The sequence below is a fragment of the Heloderma suspectum genome, chromosome 5 (assembly GCF_057233095.1).
Source record: "Heloderma suspectum isolate Gila_16-S chromosome 5, 16-S_ref, whole genome shotgun sequence".
NCBI lineage: Eukaryota > Metazoa > Chordata > Lepidosauria > Squamata > Helodermatidae > Heloderma > Heloderma suspectum.
The window spans coordinates 132,451,096-132,478,175 of record NC_139462.1 but is presented as its reverse complement, the minus strand read 5'-3'; the positions used below and the strand labels follow the sequence as shown (position 1 = coordinate 132,478,175).

The 27,080-nt window shown below is 44.5% G+C and overlaps 1 protein-coding gene across 5 annotated transcripts in view; it reads right to left on the bottom strand.

Moving 5' to 3' along the window:
- Positions 1-20,656: 20,656 nt before the first annotated feature.
- Positions 20,657-27,080, bottom strand: part of CENPC (centromere protein C) — a 53,612-nt gene continuing 47,188 nt past the window's right edge. For 3 of the 5 annotated variants that reach the window (XM_084857523.1, XM_084857528.1, XM_084857525.1), the window contains 4 exons: positions 26,473-26,563; positions 24,097-24,169; positions 22,081-22,153; positions 20,657-21,411 (listed from right to left, as the gene is read on the bottom strand). In XM_084857523.1, coding sequence (XP_084713649.1) covers positions 22,102-22,153; positions 24,097-24,169; positions 26,473-26,563 — 216 coding nt within the window. In that variant the 3' untranslated portion in view covers positions 20,657-21,411; positions 22,081-22,101. The remainder of the gene's footprint in view (positions 21,412-22,080; positions 22,154-24,096; positions 24,170-26,472; positions 26,564-27,080) is intronic. The other 2 variants (XM_084857524.1, XM_084857526.1) reach the window with 1 other exon arrangement.

Sequence of the window (27,080 nt, the reverse complement as noted above, 5' to 3'; positions counted from 1 at the left end):
CAGGGACTAGGGATGTACAAAACACTTACCTGGTTTCGTCCAGGGACGTCTGCGGTGGGGGGGAAGCGCTCTGTTCCTCCCCCCAAAATTCTCCCCAGCCAGCTCCGCTCCGCAGCAACTCCACGGAGCCACTGGCTGGGGCCGCCTGCAGCTGGACATCTAGCCGCTGGGCTGCGCAGCGATGCAAATGGCAGCTGCCGTAGCCACCGCCATTTGCACCCCTGTCTTTTGCCGTGATAGGCTACGTAAATATTTACGTAGCCTATCACGGCAAAAAAACGGGAACACAAATGGCGGTGGCTACAGCAGCCGCCATTTGCGTTCCCATTTTTGGACGCGGCCGCCATTCGCAAAGCAGCACAAACAGCACCAGGTAGCAGCACAAACAGCACCTTTCGCAGGGTGGTGGGGTGGGGGGCTTCGTTCTGCCACAGATTTCAGGGGGCCGAATGCACTGGCATTTGGCCTCACTGAGAATTGTGGCGGAATGCTCCAACATCCCTAGCAGGGACGCAAATGGCATAGTGGCCACCATTTGCGTCCTGGCGGAGGCCGTGATAAGGTATGTATATATTTACGTAGCCTGTCACGGCAAATGGCAGGGACACAAATGGCATAGCGGCAGCCATTTGCATCCATGCCTTTTGCCATGATAGGCTATGTAAATATATACGTAGCCTATCACGGCCTCCACAGGGACACAAATGGCAGCTGCTACAGCGCCTGCCATTTGCGGCCAGCACAGCCCAGCAGTGGCCAGAAGTCTGGCTGCGGGGAGCCCCAGCCGGCGGCTCTGCAGAGTCTCCGCGGAGCGGAGCTGGCCGGGGAGGATTCCGGGGGGAGGGACGGAGCTCCTCCCCCCCACTGCAGACGCCCCGGATCAGAAAGTTAAGTACATTTCGTACATCCCTACGTAAGCAAGTGGGACATTTTACTCTGATAGAGTACTGACCTCTAGTGGTACCCTGGCGATGTACTCCCCAAGGCTTGATTGCATTCAAGAGCAATGGCAAATCCCTGCAGAATAGCTAATAGCAATGTCAGGCTGTTGCAGCAAAACACAACCGAAAACCTTAAGGGTGCAATCCTATGCAGGTTTAGACAGAAAAAAGTCCTACAACTCCCAGCATGCCCCAGCTGGGGAGTTGTAGGACTTTTCTCTGTCTATACCTGCATAGGATTGCACCCAAAGGCACCCTGAAGACTGAGTAATGGCACACTCTTTTGTGGGCCACAGCCAACTTCAGTCCAATGCACGATGTGCACCCATTTCTGGGATTAATTCAAGCACCTGCCAAAGAGGGCTCTGGCCCACTAAAGCACAGACCAGCATACATTTGTTAGTCTTTCGGGTGCCACAAGACCGTTGGCTGTTTTTATTTAAGAACAGTGAAAACAGTTCTTTTTCATTTAGAAACAGTGAAGAAACAGCAGTTCAACAGGTTGGGGCACAGAAGCAGAAGCCGATACAGAGCTGGGAGGTGGCGGAAGGCACCTTGTAGGAAGCAGGCAGGGCCGGCCCGAGGATAAATAGCGCCTGGGCAAGGAGTACCTTTGGTGCCCCTCCCCCCCATTGTGTTCAGTTCTGCAGGGCCACCCAGAGGATTTGTGGGGCTGGATGCGGGTGTGAGGTTCATCGAGAACGACATTGCTCAACACCTGGACCTCTCAGCCACTGGGCTACAGTTTGCACGAGCCAAAGTTTGAAAAGCCACGTTCTGAGCAGTGGCAGTGCACTGTGCAACACAGCAGAACTGTCACAGGTTTTACTTATAATCTGTTTTGTTTTGTAGCTGTCCCTATCTTTCGGTAAGCATTCTTTATTTTAGAATATCCATTTTTTTATCTTGAAAAATAATGAAGAGAAGTTATAAATAAAAAAGGTATCCAGCTGACCTCTTACAGCTTATGGCTTTATTTTATTATTATTTATATATTGCTAATAGTGTTTACAGTATTTGAAGTGCTAAGTGCTCGGTAACATTGCCTCAAAGTAAAGCTGTGTCCCACTGATTTTACCTAGTGCAAATGACATCAAAGTGGAAACTGAGAAAGAAACAGCTACTTTAAAGCTGATTGAAGGAAGATCATTTTTGCAGTTACTACCCAAACAACCTGTAGAACCTTGAAAGAAAGGTTACAGACACTTGCTTTTTGCCACCCTACCTCCCTGCAGACAGCACATTCAAAGAACACAGCCACTGAGCTCCGCTTGGTGCCCCAGGCGACCACCCAGCTCACCCACCCTAAGGCCAGCCCCAGGGCAGGAGTTCTCTTGGGGTGGGAGCGCATGCTTGTGGTATTGTGGTAGGTGAACTGCAGGTTGGGAGTTGTAGTTGTTGTTGTTGTTCAGTCGTTCAGCCGTGTCCGACTCTTCGTGACCCCATGGACCATAGCACGCCAGGCCTTCCTGTCCTCCGCTCTCTCCCGAAGTGTGCTCAAGTTCATATTCATTGCATCGGTGATGCTATCTAGCCATCTCATCCTCTGCCATGGAAAGAAGTGGGGAGGAAGAGGAAGGGAAAGGGAAGACTCAGGAGGATTGCAGAGGGAGACTTTGCTTGAGTTTCAGTTTTAGAAAAAGGCCTCGCGAAGGCTTAGAATAGAGAAGCATTTAAGTAGCTGTCTCTGGTGTCTTGGGATTCTTGCAATACAGCAACTTGGCAACAAAGGTGGGATGGCTGTTCTACCTTTGACTCCACCACCACCTTTCCTCCAAACTCCAGGTGAGCCAGTGATTCCATTTACTTCTTGGACTAGAATGCTTGAGACCTATGTGCTGGCTATTCACGACAAGGAACGTCCAGATGCAAGGAAGCGGGCATTACTCATCCATCCAAAGAGAATCTTCTATAATTTACCTGTTGTGGATGATAAATATGAGACAGCAGCTTTGGCTGCTTTAAGAAACTGTTCTGTGCCTAAAGTTAGTATTGTGGCGGAACGCTATAAATTTCACCAGCAGGGACAGCAACAAGGAGAAACTACAGATCGATATATTGCTGCTTTGAGGGAAATGGTTGTGACTTGTAATTTTGGAGATATGGCAGAGGAAATGATTCGGGATCAGTTGGTGGAGAAGACAGTGATGCTCCGCATCAGGGGCTGCCTCTTGCTAGAAACTGATCTTACCTTGCAGAAAGCCATGATGATAGCCAGCCAGATAGAAGCTGCAGTGGCAGAGGCAAAGCTAATGGATCGAGGCAAGATCGACACAGTACAGGTTGTGCAGCCTTTCAAAAAAATCCTCAGGTCTATGGACAAATTTAAAGATGGTACAAATAAGTGCTCACAGCCCTCAAAATGTGCACAGACAGTATGCTATAGTTGTGGATCAACACAACATACGCAAATTATGCGAACTGCCCTGCAAGGGAAGCTCAGTGCAAAAGGAAAGGACATTTTGCTTGGCTTTGCCAGAGTGCCCAGTCTCAACAGTCTATAAGTGAACTTGTTGTACGAGAAGTTACTGTTTTAAGTCTGGAAGACCTTGCTGAAGCCACTACATGCGTTGTTACGGTGTGTGTCCCTGCAGTAAGGAAGTCCCCAAACATCAAGTTGATGTTAGATTGGGGATGGTGGATCGCTGGCTGAGGGGAAGTGACTGTGGACACAAATGGCGTCCAGGACGCCATTTGCGGCCATAAACACCTTGGTTTAAAGTAAATGCAGCCGTAAATGGCTACATTTACTTTAAACTAAGGCCTTTACTGCCCCAATGGCATCCTAGATGCCATTTGCATCCACAGTCACTTCCCTCCCTTCAACCAGCGATACAGCATGGCGGCCGTATCTCTGGCACTTCGGAGCTGGCTGGCGGCTCTGTGGAATCGCCATGGAGCGGAGCCAGCTGAAGAGGATTCCAGGGGGGAGGAACGGATTGCCTCCCCTCCCTGCGAACCCGCCCCCCCGGAATGGCAGGTAAGCATTCCGCCCATCCCTATGTTAGATACAGGTTCTGCAGTCTCCATACTGCCCAGGTCTGTTTATATATAATACTTCAGTAGCTCACCACTTGCAGCACCTAAATTGCATCTCATAAGTTATTCAAGGAATCCAATTTCAGTTCTTGGATGTCTATCAGCAGAAGTAGCATTTGAGAGAAATTGTGTGGCAGCTGAGTTCTATGTTGTACCAGAGGGAACTCCCGTCCTGGGCAGATATCTTTTTGTTGCACTGCACATGCAACTACTTAATGGGACTATCACCTCCATACCACCCAACAATACTACAGTTCATACTTCACTCGCAACTATAATAGCTCACAGCACAGAAGGGGAATTAGGTTGTGCAAAGGGCTTAATTCACAAAGTTAGACACAGCGTGAGGCCAGTATAGCAGAAAATACACCAGTTACCATCTGCTGTGAGAGATGCTGTATCAGAGGAACTTAAAAAACTAGTGCAGAATGACATAACTGAGGCTACTGATTCTTCTGAGTGGGTTTCCCCAAGTGTTGTGATTACAAAGAAGACAGGAAATATTCGTCTTTGTGTGGACTTGAGGGAGCCAAACAAAGCCGTGGTAGTTTATAGCCACCCGCTCCCTCACACGGAAGACATCTTGACTGAACTGCAGGGAGCCACATTCTTTTCCACCCTTGACCTACAAAGGGCTTATCGCCAAGTCTTATTACCTGAGGACAGTAGACAGTTCACTGCATTCATCACGCATGATGGCTTGTTTCATTTTAAATGTGTCCCATACGGTTTAGCATCAGCCTTCTGTGCCTTTCAAAAGACAATGTCTCTGATTCTTACGAATCAGCCAGGAGTCCAGTGCCATCTGGATGACATCATCATATTTGGACAGACCCCAGCACAACATGAAAACATCTGCAAACTGTCTTGCAATGCATAACAGATACAGGACTAAAGTTGAACCTTTCCAAATGTGGGTTCAGACAGAAGGAGTTACCTTTCCTTGGGCATATTATATCACAAAATGGATTGAAACCTGACCATTTCAAGGCAGTCACAGAGGGTCCACCACCTCAAGATGTCCAAACACTGTGCTCCTTCTTAGGCCTTACGTCTTGGTATGCAAAATTTGTGCCAGATTATACATCTGTAGTAGAACCTCTATGTCTGTTGCTTCGTGGATCTACACCCTGGATGTGGACATCAGCTGCACAAAACAACTTTGAGACAGTGAAATCATTGATTGTACATATCCCAGCATTGCCCTTATTTGACCCAGCACTACCTACCATTGTGACTAGAGATGCCTCTGACTATGGTCTTGGGGCTGTACTTACCCAAGTTCATGGGGACAAGAGTGAAAGGACAGTTGCTTTTGCATCCAGAACATTATAAGGGTCAGAAATATCATACTCGGAAAGATCAAACTGTGGTTGAAAAGGAGGCACTGGCACATGTATGGGCTACAGAGAAATGGCAGACCTACTTGTGGGGTCGCACATTCACATTGCGTACTGGTCACAATCCATTGACAACCCTGCTTACAACTAAAGGTTTGGGAAGGGCAGGAATGAGGATTACCAGATGGTCTGCCAAACTGTTGGCTTTAACATACAGGATGGAGTATAGACCTGGAACTGAGAATGTTACTGCAGACTGTATATCCTGGCTACCTTTGCCATGCTCAGAAACTGAACAAGATGAGGACAGAGACGTGATTGCTTCCATCACATCCGCTGTGACAGCTATTTCCAAGGAGCAATTTAAAGCTGTTTGCTTGTCCTGTTCAATACAATGCAAACTAGGGGTGAACCTCATGGTGAAATAGCCACATAATGTGTGTAATGTGGATCAGACCCTGTTGCCCTTCTTTAAGATTTGTGTCCTTATATGATGGTTTAGTGATCCGGGGTACTCATCATCTCATTTTTCCACCAGAATTACAAGCAAAACTGATAAAATTGGCCCATGATACGCATCAAGGGATTGTATGAACCAAACAACGACTGCGTGATTTATACTGGTGGCCTGGAATGGATATTCAAGTTGAGGCTGCTATTAAATCTTGTGTGACTTGCCAACTTCATGACAAGATAGCAACCACACCTGTGCCTCCACTATAGCCTGTCCTGCTGCCTGATTCAGCTAGGGATGGCAGAGAATTCCACGACGGATCTCGGTGAGGCCGAATGCCAGTGCATTCAGCCCCCCGAAATCCGTCGCGGAACGAAGTCCCCGCCACCCCCACCCCACCAAAGGCGTGCGAAACGGAGCACTTACCTGCTCCCGTCCGCGCTGCTTTGCGAATGGCGGCCATCCTGCGGCTGCCATTCGCTTTGTCTTCATAGCCGTGATAGGCTACCTAAATACTTACGTAGCCTATCATGGCTAATGCAGGGACGCCATTTGTGTCCCTGCGGAGGCTGTGATAGGCTACGTAAGTATTTACGTAGCCTATCACGGTGGTGGTGGGGAAACCCCAGCGTACGCAAATGGTGGTGGCTACCGCCATTTGCATACACTGGGGTTTTCCCCCCTGCCCTGATACGTAAATATTTTCATAGCCTATCACGGCTCAATACAGGGACGCAAATGGCGGTGGCTATGACAGCCGCCATTTGCGTCCCTGTAGGGCTGCCCAGCGGCTGGATGTCCGGCTGTGGGCAGCTGGAACCGGCTGGCGGCTCCACGGCTTGGCTGGGGAGCGGAGCCGGCCGGTCAGGATTCCGGGGGGAGGACCAGATCGCCTCCCCCCCGGTTGAGGATTCCGGGGGGAGGGATGGAGCACCTGCCCCCCATCGTGGATTGCCCGGGGCAGAGCCAGGTAAGTGTTTCGTACATCCCTAGATTCAGCCTGGGAGAAGCTGGCCATTGACATTGTGGGGCCGTTTGATAAGAGACCTGCTAATTGTCGTTATGCCGTTACCCTTATAGACTATTTTAGTAAACGGCCTGAAGTGGCTTTTTCTTCAAATGCTACTTCTGCTACTGTTATCAAGTTCCTCGCTTCAGTTTTCAGTAGAGAAGGAGATCCTGAGGAACTGATCTCAGATAATGGCACCCAATTTACTTTGGTAGAGTTTGAAACTTTCCTGTCAGAAAGGAGTATCAAACACAGATGCTCATCAGTTTATTATCCACAGGCGAATGGAGAGATAGAGCATCTTAACAGAAGTTTGAAGGAAAGTCTACACACAGCTGACTTGGAAGGTAAAGGATGGAAACCTTTCATTACAGAGTTTTTACAAGTTTATAGAGCCACGAGACATGCCGCAACAGAGAAGTCACCATCTGAATTATTACATGGGAAAGAGATGCACACAAAGGTCAGTGTTGCTGGCTTACCAATGTTTAAGCCAGATACTTCTCTACAGTCAGATGTGAGGCAAACAGTACAAAAGAAACAACAAAAGTGTAAGAGGTATACAGATCACCGTTATGGAGCCAAGGAAGCAGGAATACAATGTGGCTCATTTGTACGGGTGAAGAAACCGGGAATCATTCGGAAAGGAGAACCAAGATTCACTTTACCCCTCAAGGTACTTGACAGGATAGGACAATACACCTATAAACTGTCTAATGGCCGTATATGGAATGCCCGGTACCTGGCTCCTGCTCATTCTGACTCTGCTACAAATGGCCAGATGTGGAATGCCAGCCACCTGGCTCTTACTCAGTATGATCACATTACCGACACTACCAGTCACGTAGTTGGCCCTGATGACTCCAGTGTATTACCCCTTGCACAGAATAGCCAATCAGGACCCTTGCCTGATCAACATTCTCAACGCACCAGACAATAGCCTGAATGGGCTAAAGACTATATTCTGTAGTTTTCTTACATCAGCTGCAATTAACAAGGTCATTGATTCGAGGATAACTTGTGTTGTTTGCAGAGATGTGCTAGTCTTTTATGTATTGGTTGGTTGGGGAAAAGGTATTGTTTTTAAATAAGGGGTATATGTGGTATATAATGGTATATGTGGTAGTGAACTGCCTGTTGGGAGTTGTAGTAGTCGCATGGAAAGAAGTGGGGAGGAAGAGAAAGTGAAAGGGAGGAGCCAGGAGGATTGCAGAGGGAGACTTTGCTTGAGTTTCAATTTTAGAAAAAGGCCTAGTGAAGGCCTAGATTACAGAAGCATTTAAGTAGCTGTCTCTGGTGTCTTGGGATTCTTGTAATACAGTAATGCTGCTGCTCACCTCCACTTCTGCCCTGCTTCTATATTTGTAAATAAAGCAAATATTACAACAGCACCACGAGTACGCAGAGGAATCTAAAACCTAGACTTTCTTCACATGGAGCTTTTATCCTGACATTGAGATTGTTCCTTCACAGAAGTTTGCAGGCTCTTTACATGACGCCATGAGCCTCCGTGAACTTGCACTACATGCCCTTTGTTCCATTTGTAAATAGATTGCAGATAATGAACTGTCAAATTACCCCGTTGTGTTCTGCTTCAGTTTCCAACATGAAAAGAGTTAAGGCGGCAAGAAGAGGAGTGGGATCAATGAAAGATAATGGAAGACTCATATACGGGGAGAAGGCAGGGGGGAGGGAAACATGTGAAAAAGGAAGTCGTTGTGATCATGCATTTAAAATGGAAGCAGAAAGCCATTTTAAATGCAGGATTTTAGGCTGGTGTATGCCCCTGGATGCAACACCAGGCACTTCTGAGCAAGCTCTATGGGTGCAGTTGTGCAGATTTCCTTGGGAATGAGTCATGTTGAAATCAGTGGGATGTGTTTCAAAATGGACTGATCCAAAAGGCGTGTTGTAGTAAAAATGTAACCTAAAAGCCATTGTATGTGTCTTAAGCAGCACGTAGTATTGTAAGAGCTGCGCATGCCTGGAATGAGCAGACAGTAACCCTCAGATAAGGTTGCTAAGCAAACCCCTGGCAACCAATCAAAAGTAACCCGCTGGCTGAGGAATGCAAGCTGAGGTGATAAAACTGTGGCGCGGGGGTTGCCCAGGGTCGACTCTGCTTTTGAGCGTGAGCTCCTTTGTCGAACTGTTTGCAAACAATAAAATCGAGTTGGACCCAGCCTGAAGTTGACTCTCCTCTGTGGGGCAAATTGGACTAGCCTCCAGGGGGCGAAACTAGCATTTTGTGCAACAAACTGGCGAGCCAGTCAGGAGTCCCTTGGACCACCCTGGGGTCAAACGACAGAACCGGCAAAGGTGCCTGTGCGGCGCGCCGGACCGCCTTTGAGGTCTGCCACGGCACCAGAGAACGGGGGTCGGGACACCCAGGAGGTTAAAGGCGTGGACTCCATTGATTGAGTCAACCAGGCTGAACGGGTCTGAAGAGACGGCACTAGGGTGCTGGGCAGAGTAAGTACTTGATTTCCCTTCTGTCTTTCTGTTTGAGTTGCCTTCGGAGCGTCTGAGGTTTGTCAGACTCTGTGTAAACGTCTGAGGTTTGTCAGACTCCGTGTAAGTGTCGGAGGTTTGTCAGGCTCTGTGTATGGTTTCAAATAGAGGTAGGCACAATGGGGGCGGGTAGCTCCCGTTTAAAAAGCTCTGCCACTCCCTTGGGATGCATGCTAAAGAACTTTAGCAAAGTCAAGCGTCTGAGATTTGTCAGACTCCGTGTACTAAGATGTCGAAAGGCAAGCTGGTTACACTCTGTCAATTGGAATGGCCAGCATTTGGAATTAGTTGGCCAGACATAGGATCCTTTGGTGTAAATCTTGTAAATGCTGTATATAAAAATGTGGTGAATAATGGGCAATGGGATCAATTCGCCTATATTGATGGTTAGTTAAATTGGTGCGGAAAGAATCCCCCTTAGTTACAGAAGTGTAAATGTGTAAATGTGTTACTGGCAAAGGACCACAGGGGCAAGAGACCCCGGGTAGTGTCTGAATCAAGTAGTAAGAAATAAATTTGCCTCAGGGAAAGTGAGGTTATCAGCATTTGGATGAGTGCCAACCAAAATCCACTGAAGGCGAGAAAAGGTTGAATATAAAGTTCAATATTGTAAAGTCATGATGGTATGCTCCGAGGTGAAGCTCAAAGCCCCTGTTCTCCCTGATTCAAGCCCCACGGAAGGAGCTTGAAGACTGGGAGACCCTGCCCAAGGTGCCCTGAGCTCCCCCCGGTCTTATTCGGTCTGTTAGGTTGGGAGGAGAGGTTGTTGGGAGAGGGAGGGGGCCCTCCAGAGACAGTTTGTCTGCCACCGTATCCAAGTTTGTTAGAAGAAGCAAAAGCAGTTGAAAAACGTTGCAACTTCTGAAGAAAGAGATTTGTTTGACGTCTTAAAGACTGTGGCAAAATCAAGAAACAAAGACAGAACAAGTTCTTAAAATATCAGGGTCTGTGTAAGCTTATCTCTGTCAGCCTACTCAGAGCAGAGGCAAGGGGGACTTGCCTAACCCCCCTTCGCCGTGGCTGGTTTAGCCTTAGCAAGCAAAGAAGCTGGAAGGTGTCTGTGAGGACCTGACAAAAGAGTGAGATTTGTAAAAAAAAACAAGAAAAGCATCACAGCTAAAAAGCTGAGCAGCACTGCTCTGTTCTTATCTGTGGAGGAATCTAGAAGAGGTGTAAGGTTACACCTTCCCCATTCGAACTGATGAAGAGACACAGAGCTTTTGTTAAAAGCATCCCTTCTTTATGGCCCAAAGCCTTCTTTGTTAGAGGCACTCTGCACATGGACTGGAACTTTGGACAGTTAAAGACTTGCCATAAAAAGTACTGTGAGGCTTGTCATAGCCTTAAACTCCCGTTGTTGTAGATTGTGTTTGTTTGTGATCAGCTCAGTGTACAGTTTAATTTGTGATTTCAACACTCAGATAAAAAGCTGCATTTGACTGAAAGAACTGGGTATATTTAGCCTTAAAAAGAGAAGACTGAGAGGAGATCTGATAGCACTCTTCAAGTACTTAAAAGGTTGTCCCAGAGAGGAAGGCCAGGATCTCTTCTCGAGCATCCCAGATTGCAGGACACGGAATAATAGGCTCAAGTGACAGGAAGCTGGATTCCAGCTGAACATCAAGAGAAACGTCCTAACTGTTAGAGCAATATGAGAATGGAACCCATTACCTAGGGAGGTGGTGGGCTCTCCCACACTGGAGACGAGGCTAGACAGCCATCTGTCAGGGATGCTCTGATTTGGATTCCTGCACTGAGCAGGGGGTTAGACTCGATAGCCTTGTAAGCCCCTTCCAACCCTACTATTCTATGATTCTATGATTTCCAAGGCTTTGATTTCATTTACCCTAATGAAGCATACATATACAAATTTCTAGAGATTCACAGACTACAAAAGAAACAGCCTTCAAAAAGTTCAAAGAGAAACTACGAAAGTTAGTTTCCCTTTAAAAAGGGGGGCAGCAAATTCTCTTAACTTAAGAGGTGAGAGGGAAAGAGTCCCCCACTCTCCTGTGATACTTCTAAGCCCAGCTGTGTTTCTGAAGCCTAAGAAAGTTCCTGCCCCATGTGTTCCAGCTCTTTCTCAAAATCTGAACTGTTCTGACGTTCTATTTGCTCAGAGGCAAACCTGACACTCTGCCAAAACTCATGCAGTGTGGAGTTGCTGATGCAAAAATGGTGGCTTGGAACTCTTTGCATGTATGAGAACGCCCTTCCCTTAATTTTGATGGGCCCTGACCATGCAGTCAGAGGAGCAGTATAATGGTTAGATCTGCTCTACCATGCCCTACTATACAAAACAAATGTTTTCCAGCCATGGTGTTAGATTTTAATGATATGAAAAAGGTATAAAAGAAGGCAGAAGAAAGTAGCAGACAAAAAGGCTTAAAAAAGAAAGAAAACTTATCCCAAATGTGTGTCGTTGAGATTAGTAAGAAGATCTAAGCAAGCAATTCTCTGTCGAAGCAATGGCAAACAGCCTAACTTGCAGAGAAAACAAAAAGTTAAAATTGGTGCATGGCACAGAGAATTTGAAACATGATTTGCAGAACAGGCAAGCCAAAAGATAAGTGTGCCTGTTACAAGAGGGAGGCTATAGTAGCCATAAAAAGGGGTGAAGCCCCCATATGAAGCTCTAACAAAAATATTACCCACTAGAAGTGGACAATTAAAATAAAAAAGGCTTTTCTTAAATTGAAGCAAGCCTTAATATCACCGCCTGCTTTAGCCTTATCAGACCCCAGATCATGAAGTTTTTAGAGCTATGGTGCACATGAGAGCACATGAAAAGAGTGCCATTCCTGGAAAAAGGAAAAGGCAATGCTGGCAGCCACCATGGGCAGAGATATAAACCGCGGCTTGAGAGCACAGAAGCGACCAGAGGGGGGGGGACAGAAAAGGAAAGGGCCGACAAGAGCTCAATAAATGTGCGTATTGCCGAGAGAAAAGACATTGGAAGAAAGGTTGTCCAGAGCTAAAAGAAAAAGGAGACTCACCCTGAAGGCTGCCAAATGCTGGCAGGGTCCTCCAGTGGCGGGGAGTCTAGCTGAAGGGCCACCACCCTAGGAACAAATGCTCGGGAGAATCCCAAGGTAAAAGTAAGGGTTGGTGGCAAGGACTGTAAAGCCCTAGTAAGATACTGGAGCCACATTTTCTATGATCCCTGTGAAGCCCCCCCGGCGAGAAAAAGTGGAAAGCATGTAACTATAAAAGGAATTAAAGGAAAAACAAACATACTAAATTGCCCATGTGTAAGCCCCTCCTCACGAAGACTGGAAATAACATACTAGAACATGCCTTTGTAGTTTCATCTGCATACCTGGTTGCCCTCATGGAGCGGGACTTGTTAATAAAACTGCAAGCTAAAATCTTCTTCCGTGATAATCAGATTGTAGTACAGCTGCCAGCAATGCAGGGCTCAAATTATCAAATGGCCTTTCAAGCAATCAAGATTGTGTCAGAGGCCAAAGAGACTGAGATTTTAGAGAATGTTGATCCATGTGTGTGGGCAGACAGAACCCCTGCCAGAGCAAATGCATGACACCAGTTAAAATCTTCTTTAAAAAGGGAGAGCCCTGTGTGCGTGAGGCAGTATCCTCTGAAGAAAGCCACCTGTGCAGGCTTGAAGCTGCTCATTAAGAAGTTCAAAAATTATGGTTAGCTAATAAAGGGATCATTCCCCTTTAACACCCTGATTTTGGGTGCGCCCGAGGCAGATAGCACCTCCTTCAGGTTAGACCAAGACCTGAAGTGGCTGACTGCCCTTTGTGCCTCAAAAATGATTCAAAGATGTTTGAGCCCCCAGCTCAAATGAGAAGTCGCCCATGCACTTACTATCCTTTTCAGAGATTTCAAATTGACTTTTCAGAGTTGCCCCAGACTCATGGCTATCGGTACCTGCTAGTAATGATAAAAGCAATTGACTGCACTGCACAGACAGTAGCCAAGATCCTGTTAAAAAGTAATCCCTAGGCTCTTGTCACCTAAAGAGAGTGAATCAAATCAGGGGCCCCATTTTGTTGGACAAGTGACGCAAGTAGTGGCCCAAGCATAACAAATTAACTAGAAGCTACACCCCCCTTGGAAACCTCAATCTACAAGTCAAGTTGAGAAGAAGAACTGCGCCTTAAAGACAATGCTCATTAGAATTTGTTTAAAGATTAAGTTGAAAGGCCACAGGCCTTGCCAATCACCTTGACTCGAGTACGGTGCACCCCCAAGGGAAGTATTAAATTGACACCCTTTAAACGTTCTATAAGCGCCCACCTCGGATATTACCTATGGCTGACAGCTTAAATATAAATTTAGAAGTAAGAGTTTTAAGATTCAAGATTGTGTTACTGCCTTGCAGTCTGTTTTGTTTTCACAGGTTTGCGACACCGCACCAATCCTGGCCTTTAGATGCTCCAGTGCATAATCTCAGTCCCAGTGATTGGGTGCTAATCCAGTCCTAGAAAGATGAACCACCTACCAAGAAGCAGAAGGGTCTGTTTCAGATCCTACTTACCACTCCCATTGCTATGAAAGTCGCCAAAGAAAAGAAGTGGATTCATCACACTGAATAAAGGCATCACCTGCACCAGAGAGGGTCACACCGGAAGCTGACCCACCTGAAGGTCACCGTTGGAATAATGAACCCCTGAAAGGACTCAAGTAGCTCTACAGAAAGAGGACGCTCTCGTTTCAAGGGTTCCTGATGAACGGAACAAAACTGAGTTCCAAAAGTTCAAAAAAACTGTGTTTTTGTTGTCAACATTCTAGTAGCTAGAACAAGGGCGTCCCAGGCCTCACTTGCTGTTTAGAGAAAAGCGTCAATGCCGCAGCGATAATAGTTTGCGCCTTTAAGTGCATAGTCCACCGCGGGACCAAAGAGAGTATAAATTTGAGAAAAGCCTTTTGAGGGGGGAATTGTAGTAAAAATGTAACCTAAAAGCCATTGTATGTGTCTTAAGCAGCACGTAGTATTGTAAGAGCTGCGCATGCCTGGAATGAGCAGACAGTAACCCTCAGATAAGGTTGCTAAGCAAACCTCTGGCAACCAATCAAAAGTAACCCGCTGGCTGAGGAATGCAAGCTGAGGTGATAAAACTGTGGCGCGGGGGTTGCCCAGGGTCGACTCTGCTTTTGAGCGTGAGCTCCTTTGTCGAACTGTTTGCAAACAATAAAATCGAGTTGGACCCAGCCTGAAGTTGACTCTCCTCTGTGGGGCAAATTGGACTAGCCTCCAGGGGGCGAAACTAGCATTTTGTGCAACAGTGTCATTTTTTCCTCCCAGAACTGCTGGGTTTATGCATGTGCAGATTTATGCAAAATTAAACTAAGATGTCTTTAATCAGGGAACAGCCCCATTGTTTTGACCTGCTGGCTTATACATTATATTTCTGCCAGCCCCATTCTCCCAACAGGGCTGGAACTTTGAAGGACATGGAGGAGCTCTGAATGTAGGAATCAAGGCCCTATCCTTTTTTATTTTGGTGTTTGCCACCATTAATTCTAATTTAAAGTCACTTTTGCTAAGAAACCTATAGCAAAAGAAATCCAAATGCCTGATTTTATAAAATGTGTAAGCAACTGATCAGGCAAGAAGGTAAGGATGCAGCAAGATATGCAAGAACTGTCACAGACTGAGCAATAAAAAAAATCCCTCTGAACTTTGCATATAACTACCATTTCAGCTGCCAGCATAGCACCCTGCTGGTGAATCATTCAATCATTTTTATTTTTTTTTTAAGCAGATGAAATACATTTGCTTTCTACATTAGAAGAGCAGTAATAATACTGTTGTGCAAGAGGAAATCTATTAATTTTATTTTATTATTACATAAACAAGGAAAAGCAGAATTTTGATTAGATTTTTTAAACATACATGATCTAATAGAATTCTTTTCAAAAACTGAGAGAAATGTTGATTTTTTTATTAGACTTTAAATAATAACAAACAATATTTATTTTTATTTAAACCTTTCTATACCATCTTTCTGGAAAGACCAATCAAGGCGTTTTATAAAAACATAAAGGCAAAAAAAAATAAAATCGCAAAGACATAGTAAAACTTTTCTATGTATGTATTTTGTTTTCTTTATAAACCATGTAACCTGTTCCTCCAGTTTGTCATTCCTTGGTGAATTACCCGTGTATACTCATTTTAAATAAAGTGTGATTTCAGATACATGACCACCAGCCTCATCCTTTGGGCGGGGATGGTTCGCACTCTGTTTCCCCTACAGAACCAACTGCAGTTCCAGCAGGAGTGTGTTCCAGATATATCGAGTTGAAGCTATAATCCATCAGAAATGTCTAAAAAATACAGATTTTTTTAAAAAAATAATCACTGGGTTCAGAAAATAGAAAAAACACTGTGTTTTTGGAAGCAAGAACTTCTTACAATAATAAATAAATGGCGTCCAATTTATTATACAATTACCCTATCATTTCTTTTGTTCTCATATAATGTGTTCACTTAGCCATAAGAGTAATTTCCCACATTTTTGTTATCCATGGGTGTGATTAATTATCTCAACTTCCTCGTATATATGGTTCTTGCTACTGAAACTATATAAGAAGCTAGTTCTTTATGTTCCTGATAAATGAAACCAACCATATAATTTAGCAAAAACAAAACTGGATCATGTGGGGTTTCGTATTCTAAAATCTTTATCAAATTATTCATTTTTTCCAGTGCTTCTTCGCTGAGTTACGTTCCCACCATAGATGACAGAAATCCCAAGTCTTTTCTTGAAATTTCTAGTGAGTGGATAGATACTTCCTGTTTATCATTGCTGGTGCAATCTTGTCATTGTTCTCTTACTGCCATGTTCAAAGAAAATGTATAAGCCCTATTCCACAGATTTTCCCATTTGCATGGGGCTATTTTTTCCTCTATTTTGTCCCATTAACCATAAAATCTTTAACTTGCTCAGGCTCAGTATCATATTTTAAAAGTAAACTAAAGATTTTGATAGTAGATGTTTCTCATTTTTATATCTTTTTTCTAAATCTGTTAGTTCTCCTGTGTGTTCTTATTTAAAGGGCTCATTTAACAAGAATCTGATTCGCAAAAATATTCAAATCATGGATGCCTATTAATAAAGATGCACCAATCAGAAAAATTATGCCAACCGTTCACCTCATAAATAACAAAAATGTGATATGAGAACACTGAACTCCTGAAGGACATGCTCAGAAACTCCCCTCCTGTCACCTGTTTGTTTTAAGCAGCAGCCATCTTTGTATCAAGTGCTCAAGGGCCAAAATATGCAAAGGCTGTCTCCATTACTAGTCCTTTCCTCAGCCAGGGCAATCCACGTTTCCATCAAGCCACTGGGCCTCATGGTGCTGTGCTGTAATGTCAGGTTGGTGCATGGTAAAACATGCTATCCAAATTTGATCATGGAGGAAGGTGCTGAACTAGCTTGCATGACTTAGCCCTGGGTAACCAAAACGGGAGGAGCTGATCTTTCAGGACAGCATCAACATAGGACAGGGAATGGGGAGATTGCTGTGGACACCCAGCTCTGTAGCTCCAAACAGGAAGCAAACAGCTGACTATTGCCTAGGTCTGATAATGGGCCTGATGAAGCTGAACAAGCTGAGCTTAACCCCAGACAAGACGGAGGTGTTGTTGGTCAGTAGAATGCCTGACTCGAGGACTGGGATTCAACCTGTTCTGGAACGGGTCGCACTACCCTTGAAGAATGCGGCCCACAGCTTGGGAGCGTTTCTTGATGCTAAGCTGCTCTGGATCTTCAGGTGGCAAAGAGTGTGTTTGCCCAGTTACATTTTGGTGCATCAGGTGCAACGCTCCCTGATTCAGTACGGGAAGCACTGCAGTCCACCGAGAGATTTGGCAACCATGGATGTGGTTCCTGAAGAAATCCGTGCCTGAGGCAAGGCTGGAAAAGTGCCAGTGAAGTGATCTTGCCTAATAGCCCTGCAGGTCATGTACACAAAATCAGATCTGGCAATACCAAAAAAATCAGAAGTGCTAACCAGTAACACTGGAATGAGCAAAATGCTTCTGTAATTATCTATGCATTTGCCAGCCCCAAAGCAAGATAAAATCACCATCCTGATGTAAAACCAGAAATGTCTCAAGGTTGCTGCCCATCCCAGGTTGTTTATGTGATGACTGTAGGTGAGGAGATGTCCCAACCCCCTTGTTTTTGCCCAGAACAGCTATTGGGGCCAGTCAAGGATCTTTCCACAGGCTCTTTGTTTTTATTTTTTTCATGCCAGGGAGGACGCTCTTTTGTTCTTTTGCTTCAGCAGTGTAAAAGCCCCCAGCTCCAAACTCTCAGGGCCAGTTTACATGATCAAGAAGCTCACTGTGGCTTGTTTAAGCCACGGTGGCGAGTGATGTGTGCAGGTGGCCACTTTCAATATTCAAGCCGCACGTGCAGCTTGTTGTCCAAACCTGGCAAGGGTGGGTTGGCATAGTTAACAACCCACTCAAAACCCATGGGCTGTTCTAGGGTTGTGGGTGGTTTGTTTGCCATGTCAACAACCCACCCTCACCAGGTTTAGACAACATGACAAGCTGCACTTGTGGTTTGAATATTGAAAATGGCTGCCCACCCGTGCCACAGCCCACCATGGCTTAAATAAGCCACGGTGGGATGTGACACAGGGTGGCAGCCATTAAATAAGCCACGGTGGGATGTGGCGCAGGTGGGCAGCCATTAAATAAGCCACGGTGGGCCGATCATGTGAACTGGCCCTCAGCATACTAGGTCAGTTTCATTCATGCATTTTGGGCCAGCACCATCTGGGTCCATGCTACTGAAACCATGTGCAATCCTATTCATGTTTAGACAGAAAGAAGTCCTACAACTCCCAGCATTCCCCAGCCAGCTATACTAAACATGCATAGGATTGTGCCCTTAGTCTCCTGACTTGACCCACTACCAGCAGACTGCCATCAAGGTTTCAGAGTAGGACAAGCTCTGGAGTTCTGTGAGCAAGCCCAGAGAGAACCGCCAAAAGAGCCCCAGACACTGCTCTTCTGCCACATCTCCGCCAGGTTTTGCCCAGACTTATCTGAGTCTGGGCACTTCAGCTTTCACCTCAACACAGGCAAAAACCTGCTGCGACCCCCTTTTAAACATATTTTTCCTTCACCTGCTGAGATCTAGTAGTTACAACAGGTCTGAAATTTCAGCTGTAGGAATGGGCGACTTGAACCCATAGAGAAGTATCTTTGCAATTCTGTTTGCAAATGATCCTTACAGAAATTGTTGCTTCTGATTCTGCACCCCCTTTTCATATAGGGGGTCTGCATGTATGTATAAATCTGATCTGATTGTGGACTGCATCTGTTCGGAGCCCCCAGCCACTTCATGCAAACTTTTCTGGTTAATTAGTGGGAAGGATTGCAGCTGGGACTATTTTTCCTGTAGTTTGCCCCATTGTGAAAGTCATGATCTTTCAAGAAAATGGTTTGATGCATGGCCATGAGAGGTCCCTTGTAAAAAAGAGCAAATGAGGTTTGGCATATAAAATAGCATATGAAGCGCTGTAAATTTAGAGTGAAAATGTGTTAAGCTCTAAGTAGCCTCCCCCCCTGCCCCTTTTGTTCCTATGACCGTGCCGCAGGATGAGCCTGGTCGCACCGCACGTTAGGACAAACTTCCTTGAAATTGTTCTCTCCCCCTCGCTAGAATTTTGCATGATTTATATATTTTCTGCTTGTTTTGATTCATGAATACTCTACCAAGTTAATTTCCCAGACTAAACTCTTCCTTGTGCTTAAGTCGCCTGTTATTCAAGACATGCGAGTGTATGAGAGAGTGTGTGTGTGTGTGTGTGTGTGTGTGAGAGAGAGAGAGAGAGATGGTTCCCTCCTGCCAGTGCCCAAATGTTCCAGATGGTTCTCAGGGAGTTTCTGGTTGGTCTAGTTAGCGCACCCGTTGAAGGCCATGGTGCTCTGTGAGATATGAAGATTACTTGTGCTATAGTCACAATAGCTCGTAAGTACCCTCTAGAATCCCTCCAACCGATGCCAAGTGTTGCTGCTTCCAGGAAGCTATGGTTTCAGAAGGCCTGCCTTGAGTGCTGCTGGCCAAAGGAGATGCTTTTGCAGCTGCTGTCAGAGAGCTCTATGACCCTTTAAGTGCTGCTTTCAGTGCAGCAGAGAAAGTGACCTCAGTGGCAATCCCTGGGGACTGCCTCTTCCCCCCCATCCCCGATCCCTAGATCTCAGCAGGCAGGGAGAGGATGTTTAAACCTACCCATTCCTGTGTGTGTGTGTGTGGGGGGGGGGGTACGCATGCACATTTGTATGGGGCACCCCCCTCACACCCATCAGCCAACAAAACGTGTGGCCCTCAGGATTGAAAAGGTTGTGCACCCTTGCTCTAGATGCTGACCCTGGCTGTCATGACAGGCAGTTATGAGGCCACACCTAAAGAAGTCCTCCTTGGACCCTGAGGATTACTCCATTTGTTGTTGTTGTTGTTGTTCAGTCATGTCCGACTCTTCGTGACCCCATGGACCATAGCACACCAGGCCTTCCTGTCCTGCGCTCTCTCCCGGAGCATCCTCAAGTTCATATTCATTGCATCCGTGATGCTATCTAGCCATCTCATCCTCTGCCGTCCCCTTCTCCTTTTGCCTTCAGTAGCAAATTATCCCTTTTTGAGCTAAATGGTTGCTATACAAGTCAAAGCATATTGGGATGCTGCTCTTGTATACATTTCAATCTGGCTTCTGGCATGGGTCTTGTCACCCTGTTGGATCTTCTACACCAGAAGAGCAGGAGGAGTGGAATCCTGTTGATTCTGCTAGACTTCAGCAGCTTTCAGTATAATCAACCATGGTATCATTCTGGACCGGGTATCTGGAATGAAAATTGGAGGCACTGTAGTTGTGCCTACCTAGTGGTTCAGTTCCAGAGCTGGGAGACTATTGCTCTGCTCCACGTGTTTACACTATAGTGTTACGCGGGGTCATATTCTGTCATAGGCCCCCTACAGACTTCCCTTATCTCAATGAACAAGATACCAAGTTCACATTGCCACTTAACAGGAAGAACAGACAGACAAATATAGGAAGTCTGAAGAGAATCGAGCAGTATCTAACCAATGCATAAAAGCAAGTTTACAGGACAATTAGGCAGCAGACATTAACATTAAGAGCCTTAGACAAAACATGATGTAACTGGTGGAACAGTGCCTCCCAAGCCAGATGAGACTAATTGGGAAGAGGTACATGTGCCACAGCAAATCCCTACTATGTTTCCACAGAATTAAGAGCAAGCGTTCATTGGTCTTTGACTTAAGTCTGTGGAACAATAATATAGAAGCAAAGTGATTCCTACATTTAATGCTTGTGAAAACTTCACCCTTTGAAGAAGCAGACCACGCATGCATTATTACAATTTTATTAATATATACAACTTAAACACCAAAAGTAACAAACAGTGAAAAAGAAAAAATATCTTAAGAGCGACACCTGATGCTGTACTAAGCAATTAAGTGCATAATGCAGAATCCAGCACTAGTACCCCTGCACCAATGTTCTCTATCTGTTCCTCCACTCTGGCCCTGGATGGCCACTTGTATGGAGAGCCTTGCCTTCAGGGAAGCCTTGCCTCCACCTCTAGCCCTGCGGCAGTACGGCACCAGCAAAACAGAGCAGCAAATTGCTTTTAACACAGCTCTGCCCCATTTGTCCAGGATAGGTTGACACTTTAGCTGCAGCAGCACTAAGCTTGGCTTCTAACACTGAAGCAGCTAGCATGAGGGATCCTGACAGCTTGTGCTATTCAAAGCCACACTTTCTTAGAAACAACACAGCCCCTTATGTTTCAAGGGAAGCTTATAGCAAGAAATTAGGGGATTTGTTAACATTAATCCTTCTAAGGGTTTTCTTTTTTTAAAAAAGGGATATGTATACTTTATTACAAAAAAGGAGAGACCTTGTGAAATATAAAATCAGAAAAATATACAACTCAGCTGTGGAAAAAAATGTATTTATTTTCTGGTCCTGGAAACAGCATAACTAGAGAGCCAACAAGGAAACAGCATTCCAAAGACCTCCTCTAATTTTTTTATGGTGAGATGAAGTCCAAGTTGTTCCACGAAATATAGATACGAGGGTAAGTTGTATTAATTGTCTGGCCTGAAATGAAATATGCAGTTTACATAAAATTATAATCTTTCACAAAACTATTTTCCAACTATACTATCACCCCATACAATTATTGGACAGTACAGACAGAATATAAACAGGTACTACACTGGTTTCTTTATATCAAGTTACCTGCATCAGCTAAAGAAAACGCACACTCAATATGGCCTTGTGGCAAAGTATCAAGCTCATGTAGATTTCAGCTCCCCCAAATGCTTATTATTTGAATGCAAATATTGTCGATATGCACCAGATGGCAAGGAATTCTTACTCATCAACCAGTTCAAACCAGGGGAAGGACTCGCTTTCAAGTAATCTACTATATTTTCACTATCTTGCATTCAAAAAGGACAGACATTGTCTTGTATTTTTCAAGTGCTACACATCATTCTTTTGTTTATTATTATAATTACAATTTTTAATAAACTTTTCAGCAAGGCCCCTATTAGGTCAACAAACATCTGAGACAAAACTAACTATAGACGTTGTTTCCCCTTCTCGCCTGTCTCCTTGTGCAGGAGGACAAAAGCAAGGAAAGCAGATCAATTAACAAAATCTCCAGCAGGAATGTGCCGAGTTGTTCCTCACGCAAGCCATCTTCAGGTAAGCAGGAGCTACTGCAGTGTAATTGTTAAGTGGGAAGTCTAAGGCAAGGCTCACCTCTACATCTAATGTAACTTCTCAGTGGTGGCCAACTTCTGGAATTTCCTTCCAACTGCCAGATGCCCGGGTCCTTTAGGTGTGCAATCAAAGTGTTCGTGTTTAGGCAGGCATTTAACCTTTTAGCATGTTTGCATGCAAGTGATTTAACCTGAAGCACAACTGTAAGTGGGAGCCGCAGTAGAGCTCATTTCCAGTAGAACAGCCTGATCTTTTCTGCTCCTCTACTTATCGCTAGGTGAAACACTCATAGAGAAAAAGCATATTTAAAAAAAACCATTTCTTCTTTGCCTATGCCTGGACAACTGGGCACTCCCCCCCTCTGCCCCCATTTTCATGCATATTATATTTAAAGGTACATTTCAGTAAAGGAAACTGCGATGAGTGCTTTCTTTTCCCTTTGTTTGTTAAGTGAACTTCAGCTGTTCTAGGCTATTCCATGTATATTGATGAACAGGTTAACTAGTTATTGTAATCTCAAAGCCAAGTCAGTCAGGTTTCTTATCTGGAAGACTAATTGTTCTCTAAGCCACTCTTCCCAGCTGTCAAAGCAAGGCAAAAGCACAGAAAATGTATATGAAGCAGCCTATTTACCTGATAAATGAGGATTCTTCCCCAATAATCGCAGTCATATGAATAATCTATCACCACTACCCAGTCTTTCCACCCTTTATCCCAGCCCCAATAAATATAATTGAGATCCATGTAAGCCAGATGTGTTCTGTAGCAAGAGTTTACCATTATACTTGAAGGTCCTTGCTTTTGTTGTTTTGATCCTGTCACTAAATGACAAAGATGACCATCATCGGGAAATCCGGCCCTTTTTAGGCTCTCCAGATTTCCCCAGAGCCCCTGGCTAGGCTTGCATTCACGAGCCAAGCCATGGGCTTTTCCTTAAAATTTGGGAACTCTTTTTCTTTCTTTCTTGAATTTTCATTTGCGCAAATTACAGCTGTAATTTGTGCAAATTGCGTCCATGATTTGCATGAAATGTGGCAGCAATTTGCTCATATTAAGCATATTACAGCCACATTTTGCATAAATTATGTAAATTGCAGTGACAATTTGCGTAAATGTCCATTTAAGAAACAAACAACGAAAATCTGTGAGCTGGCCCAACATGATGTGTATCGAATCAGGTCAGCCTGCAGGTAAGCGAGCCAAAGTACAAGGGGCTGAGCTGATGAAAGCTTGGCAAACTTCATCTCCTGGATGGATTCCTCCGACATCCCTACTAAATGATGGTAACTTTTGAGTTATTTAGCTTATGGCTCCACCTGCTGGGGCATCTTTGAACCATTTTTACCAAAAACAAGACAGGCTAAATTATTAAGAAGCTGCTGATTCACTTTTGCTCCCCTTACTGTTGTTCTCTTTGCTACATTTTCCACAATAAGTATTCATATAACTACTATGGTCTATTTTCCTAACTCCTCCTGATTTGGGAACACATTCCTCAGCATACTTAATATATTTTTTATTCATTATTAAATTGAACAGACTGTCATTGGATCCGCCCCTCCGCAACAAAGGGAGGGGATAGTCCTCCCGCACACTGCCCTGTGTAAGAGAACCTGTAAAAGGGGGCTCCCAGGTAAGTAGGTGAAGACACCATCACATACTTGCTCCTGTTGTATTTTATGAGTTTTCTGAGTTGCACTGGGGACTCGGGTCAAAAAGGATACAAATCTAATCAAGATCTTGTGGCTTAGAGGTATTTATAGACTACAACAGGCACTCTCCACCTATGCCTAAACAGTTGCCCATAAGTGTTAGAGCAAGAAAGAAAAGGAGGGGGGTATTCCCATTTACCTGGTGGCAAGAATGTTACACAAGAGAAGGAGGAGAAAGATGAGGAAAAGATACACACACACACACGAGTCAAGCTTAGCAGTGGGCCCCACATTGCAAATCAGGGTTAGTTGTGGATCTGAAGAGGTTGAAGAACTCACATAAATACAGTGGGATGAATCCAGACAGTCATACTGAGTAGATCCAACTCAGTACTTTTCCTACCTGTTTCCTTTCAGCTGTGTGAAGAGGATGACACATTCTTTATTCAAGAGATTACGTATGTTGTATACATTCCCTACAATGAAACAGTTTTCATTATAGCACAATTCTACTGTTCTATAAATTCAGAAATGTGATAGTTCATCTTTTCATTATACCCAGATCACTGTAGGGCATGCTTCCTAATTCTTTCACTCCTAGGTGAATACCACCACTGTGACAGGATGTCATCCAGAGCTTAAAGATACTGCGAGTGTCTTTGGCTTGCATTCAAAGAGATCTAGCGCAAATACAAGGCCCTTGCTCCTGCACAAGTGTTCTGCTCCCTCGTAATTTCTGCAAACCACCTCCCTGAAGCTACAACATGCCCACCCTCCAATTGCATGGCATTCTGGAGGGTTCCCTGACCCTCAGAAGTGATTTCTCAGAAGGCAAAAGAAGATCACAGAAGGAAGGTGTGGATGGGAAAAGCCCACGATGTGAAGGAAACTCCAACCCACCATTCTTCGGATACAAGCCTTTTTTTTTTACTTGATTTGTGGTGGAAGTCGGTGTCTTCCACAAACTACAAGACACAATATTCCTTCAACGCATCTTTCTAGTAGCTACAATCCAAATCCAATTGGGAATGCAGTTGCATGTGTGTGTAATTTTTTTTTTAAATAGTAACAATTTTTAACATAGTGTTTTATTCTTTTTAATCTTTTATTCTGTTTTGCATCTTTTATTGTTCATCACTCCAGAATCTGTCTAGATGTGGAACAGTATATAAATGTTGTCAATCAATCAATCGATCGATCGATCGATCAGTAGGCTGAATACTGGTTAAATTTGTCCAAAGTGTTTGACAACAGGAGATCCCATCCAATGGGACTGGACAAGGTGGCTCCTTTCCAATTCTTAAAGCCTAAGATTAACTGCTTATATTCATGGCTGTGTGTATGCTGTGATTCTGCACAAGGCGTTTCACAAATTTAATAAATGCATACATACATAAATAGCTGTTACAGAGCTGCTTCATATGTTTCACAGAAGGTTGAAGAATTAATCTGAACTTTTATTAAAGAAAACATAAAGGAAGATTTCTAGGCCCTATGCTTGAAAGGGCAAAGTTTATTGAAATCTCGGAACCCGTAAGGGAGTCCAAAAACTTTTTCCAGGGATGGGGACAAGCCTTCCATGCTCCTCCCCATCGCTGGCCAAAGCAGAATTATGCAAATAAAATAACTGAACTACGCAAATTTACACAAGTTAACTTATAGTGGTGGCAAAATTCAAATTCTCATCATATAAATTTTTTAGCATACTCTGATAAACAGCTCTGCAATATGTCTAGTCTACAGTGTCTCAGTGAGTTTTACTATGATTTGAGCATTTAAAAAGCCACACTAGAAGGGGAGTTATGGTAGCAGCTATACAAATTCGCCTTCTCTAGCCAGATTCAGAGTACTAAACATTTATCATCTAACTCTTGCCTGATCTCTGCCCTGGAAGTCCTGTACTGAAGGGCAGTTTATAAATTCAAGAAATAAATAAAACAGTAACCAACGGAAAATACTTTTACATGAACCTTTCAATAGCTGCTTATGTAAGATGGATCAGTAGATATTAAAATCCTTTAATAAAATAGCTAATACATCAGGTAGCAGCTGTAAACCTACTGCTGTGTGCCCTCTCAGTTGCATAATATATTTTATGAGATAGATAGATAGATAGATAGATAGATAGATAGATAGATAGTCAGACAGTCAGTCAGTCAGTCACAGGGCTGCTTCACAAGTTCTATAAACAGTTCCTTTTTAGTTTAATATATACACTATTTTTTCTACAGTGGACCATGCTCAAAGTAACTCATCAAATGTCAAAATACAGCAGCACAGAAATTACATTTTTAAAAGTCAAGTATCAATGCAAGGTCATTGTTTACAGTAAAAAATAAACAGTTAACCAACTCCCTGCTGCTAGTGCTGGTCTTGCTGCACTCCAAGGGCCACAGCCGCCCACTCTGTTTGGGACCTTGGGGACAGGGTCTTCTCACCAAGCTCAGGGGTTGCAGTTGGCTCCCTCATCTCTCCTCCAAGGAGGCACTAGAAGCAGACTGATTCTTCTTCTCCAAGTGCTGTGCGAAAGGGCAGTAGAGAGGCACACTCTCTCAATGCAGAGGCACACTGTCCTTCTCCATGCTTTTCATAAGACCCAGAAGCAGCAGGGAGAGGAAGTGCCAAGTTACTTATGTTTCCTCTTTTGCTTCTTTTATGGAACATATGAAGTGGCCCTTAGTCATGCATAACATACACACCCCAAATCACTAAAGTAAATAAATTTCTCCCCTTCTGTAGATACTCCCACTTCCCCATCAGTAGAGATCAGTACACTTACCTGGTGGGATAAAGAAATAATCTCCAACAGTCAGACGGTAACATTGGTCATAAAGAGTCAAAAGAAGTTGGCCACAAGTAACGTGAAAAACCTTCAGAAATAAGTATAAATACAAGAAGTATAAATACAAGAAGTATAAGTAGAAGCATAAGAAATATAAGTATAACCTTCAGAAATAAGCATAATAAGGACAGGTTGCTTACCTGGAACTGTAGTTCTTCGAGTGGTCATGCGTAAACTCACACACATGGGTTCTGAGCCTGTGCAGAGTGGTCCTTCAGAACCTTCTAGAACTGAACAGAGTTTTTAGACAGGAGCCCCGCCCACCCTCTGTGGGTGCAGCTCCTGCCTCCTGCTCAGTTCCCGGTCTGCCACAGTGCAGAAACAAATTAAGAGTGAGACATCAAGCAGGGAGAGGGTAGGTTGTGTGAGTTCACAGATGACCCTCAAAGAACTAGTTACAGATAAGCAACCTGTCCTTCTTTGTAGTCTCTATGACTCACACACATGGGTGACTAATAAGCAAACATGCACCAGGGGGGAGATGTCATGTGAAGACTGAGGAGAGGGACGTCTTGGTGAAGGCTCCATCTGCATGAGATCTGGCA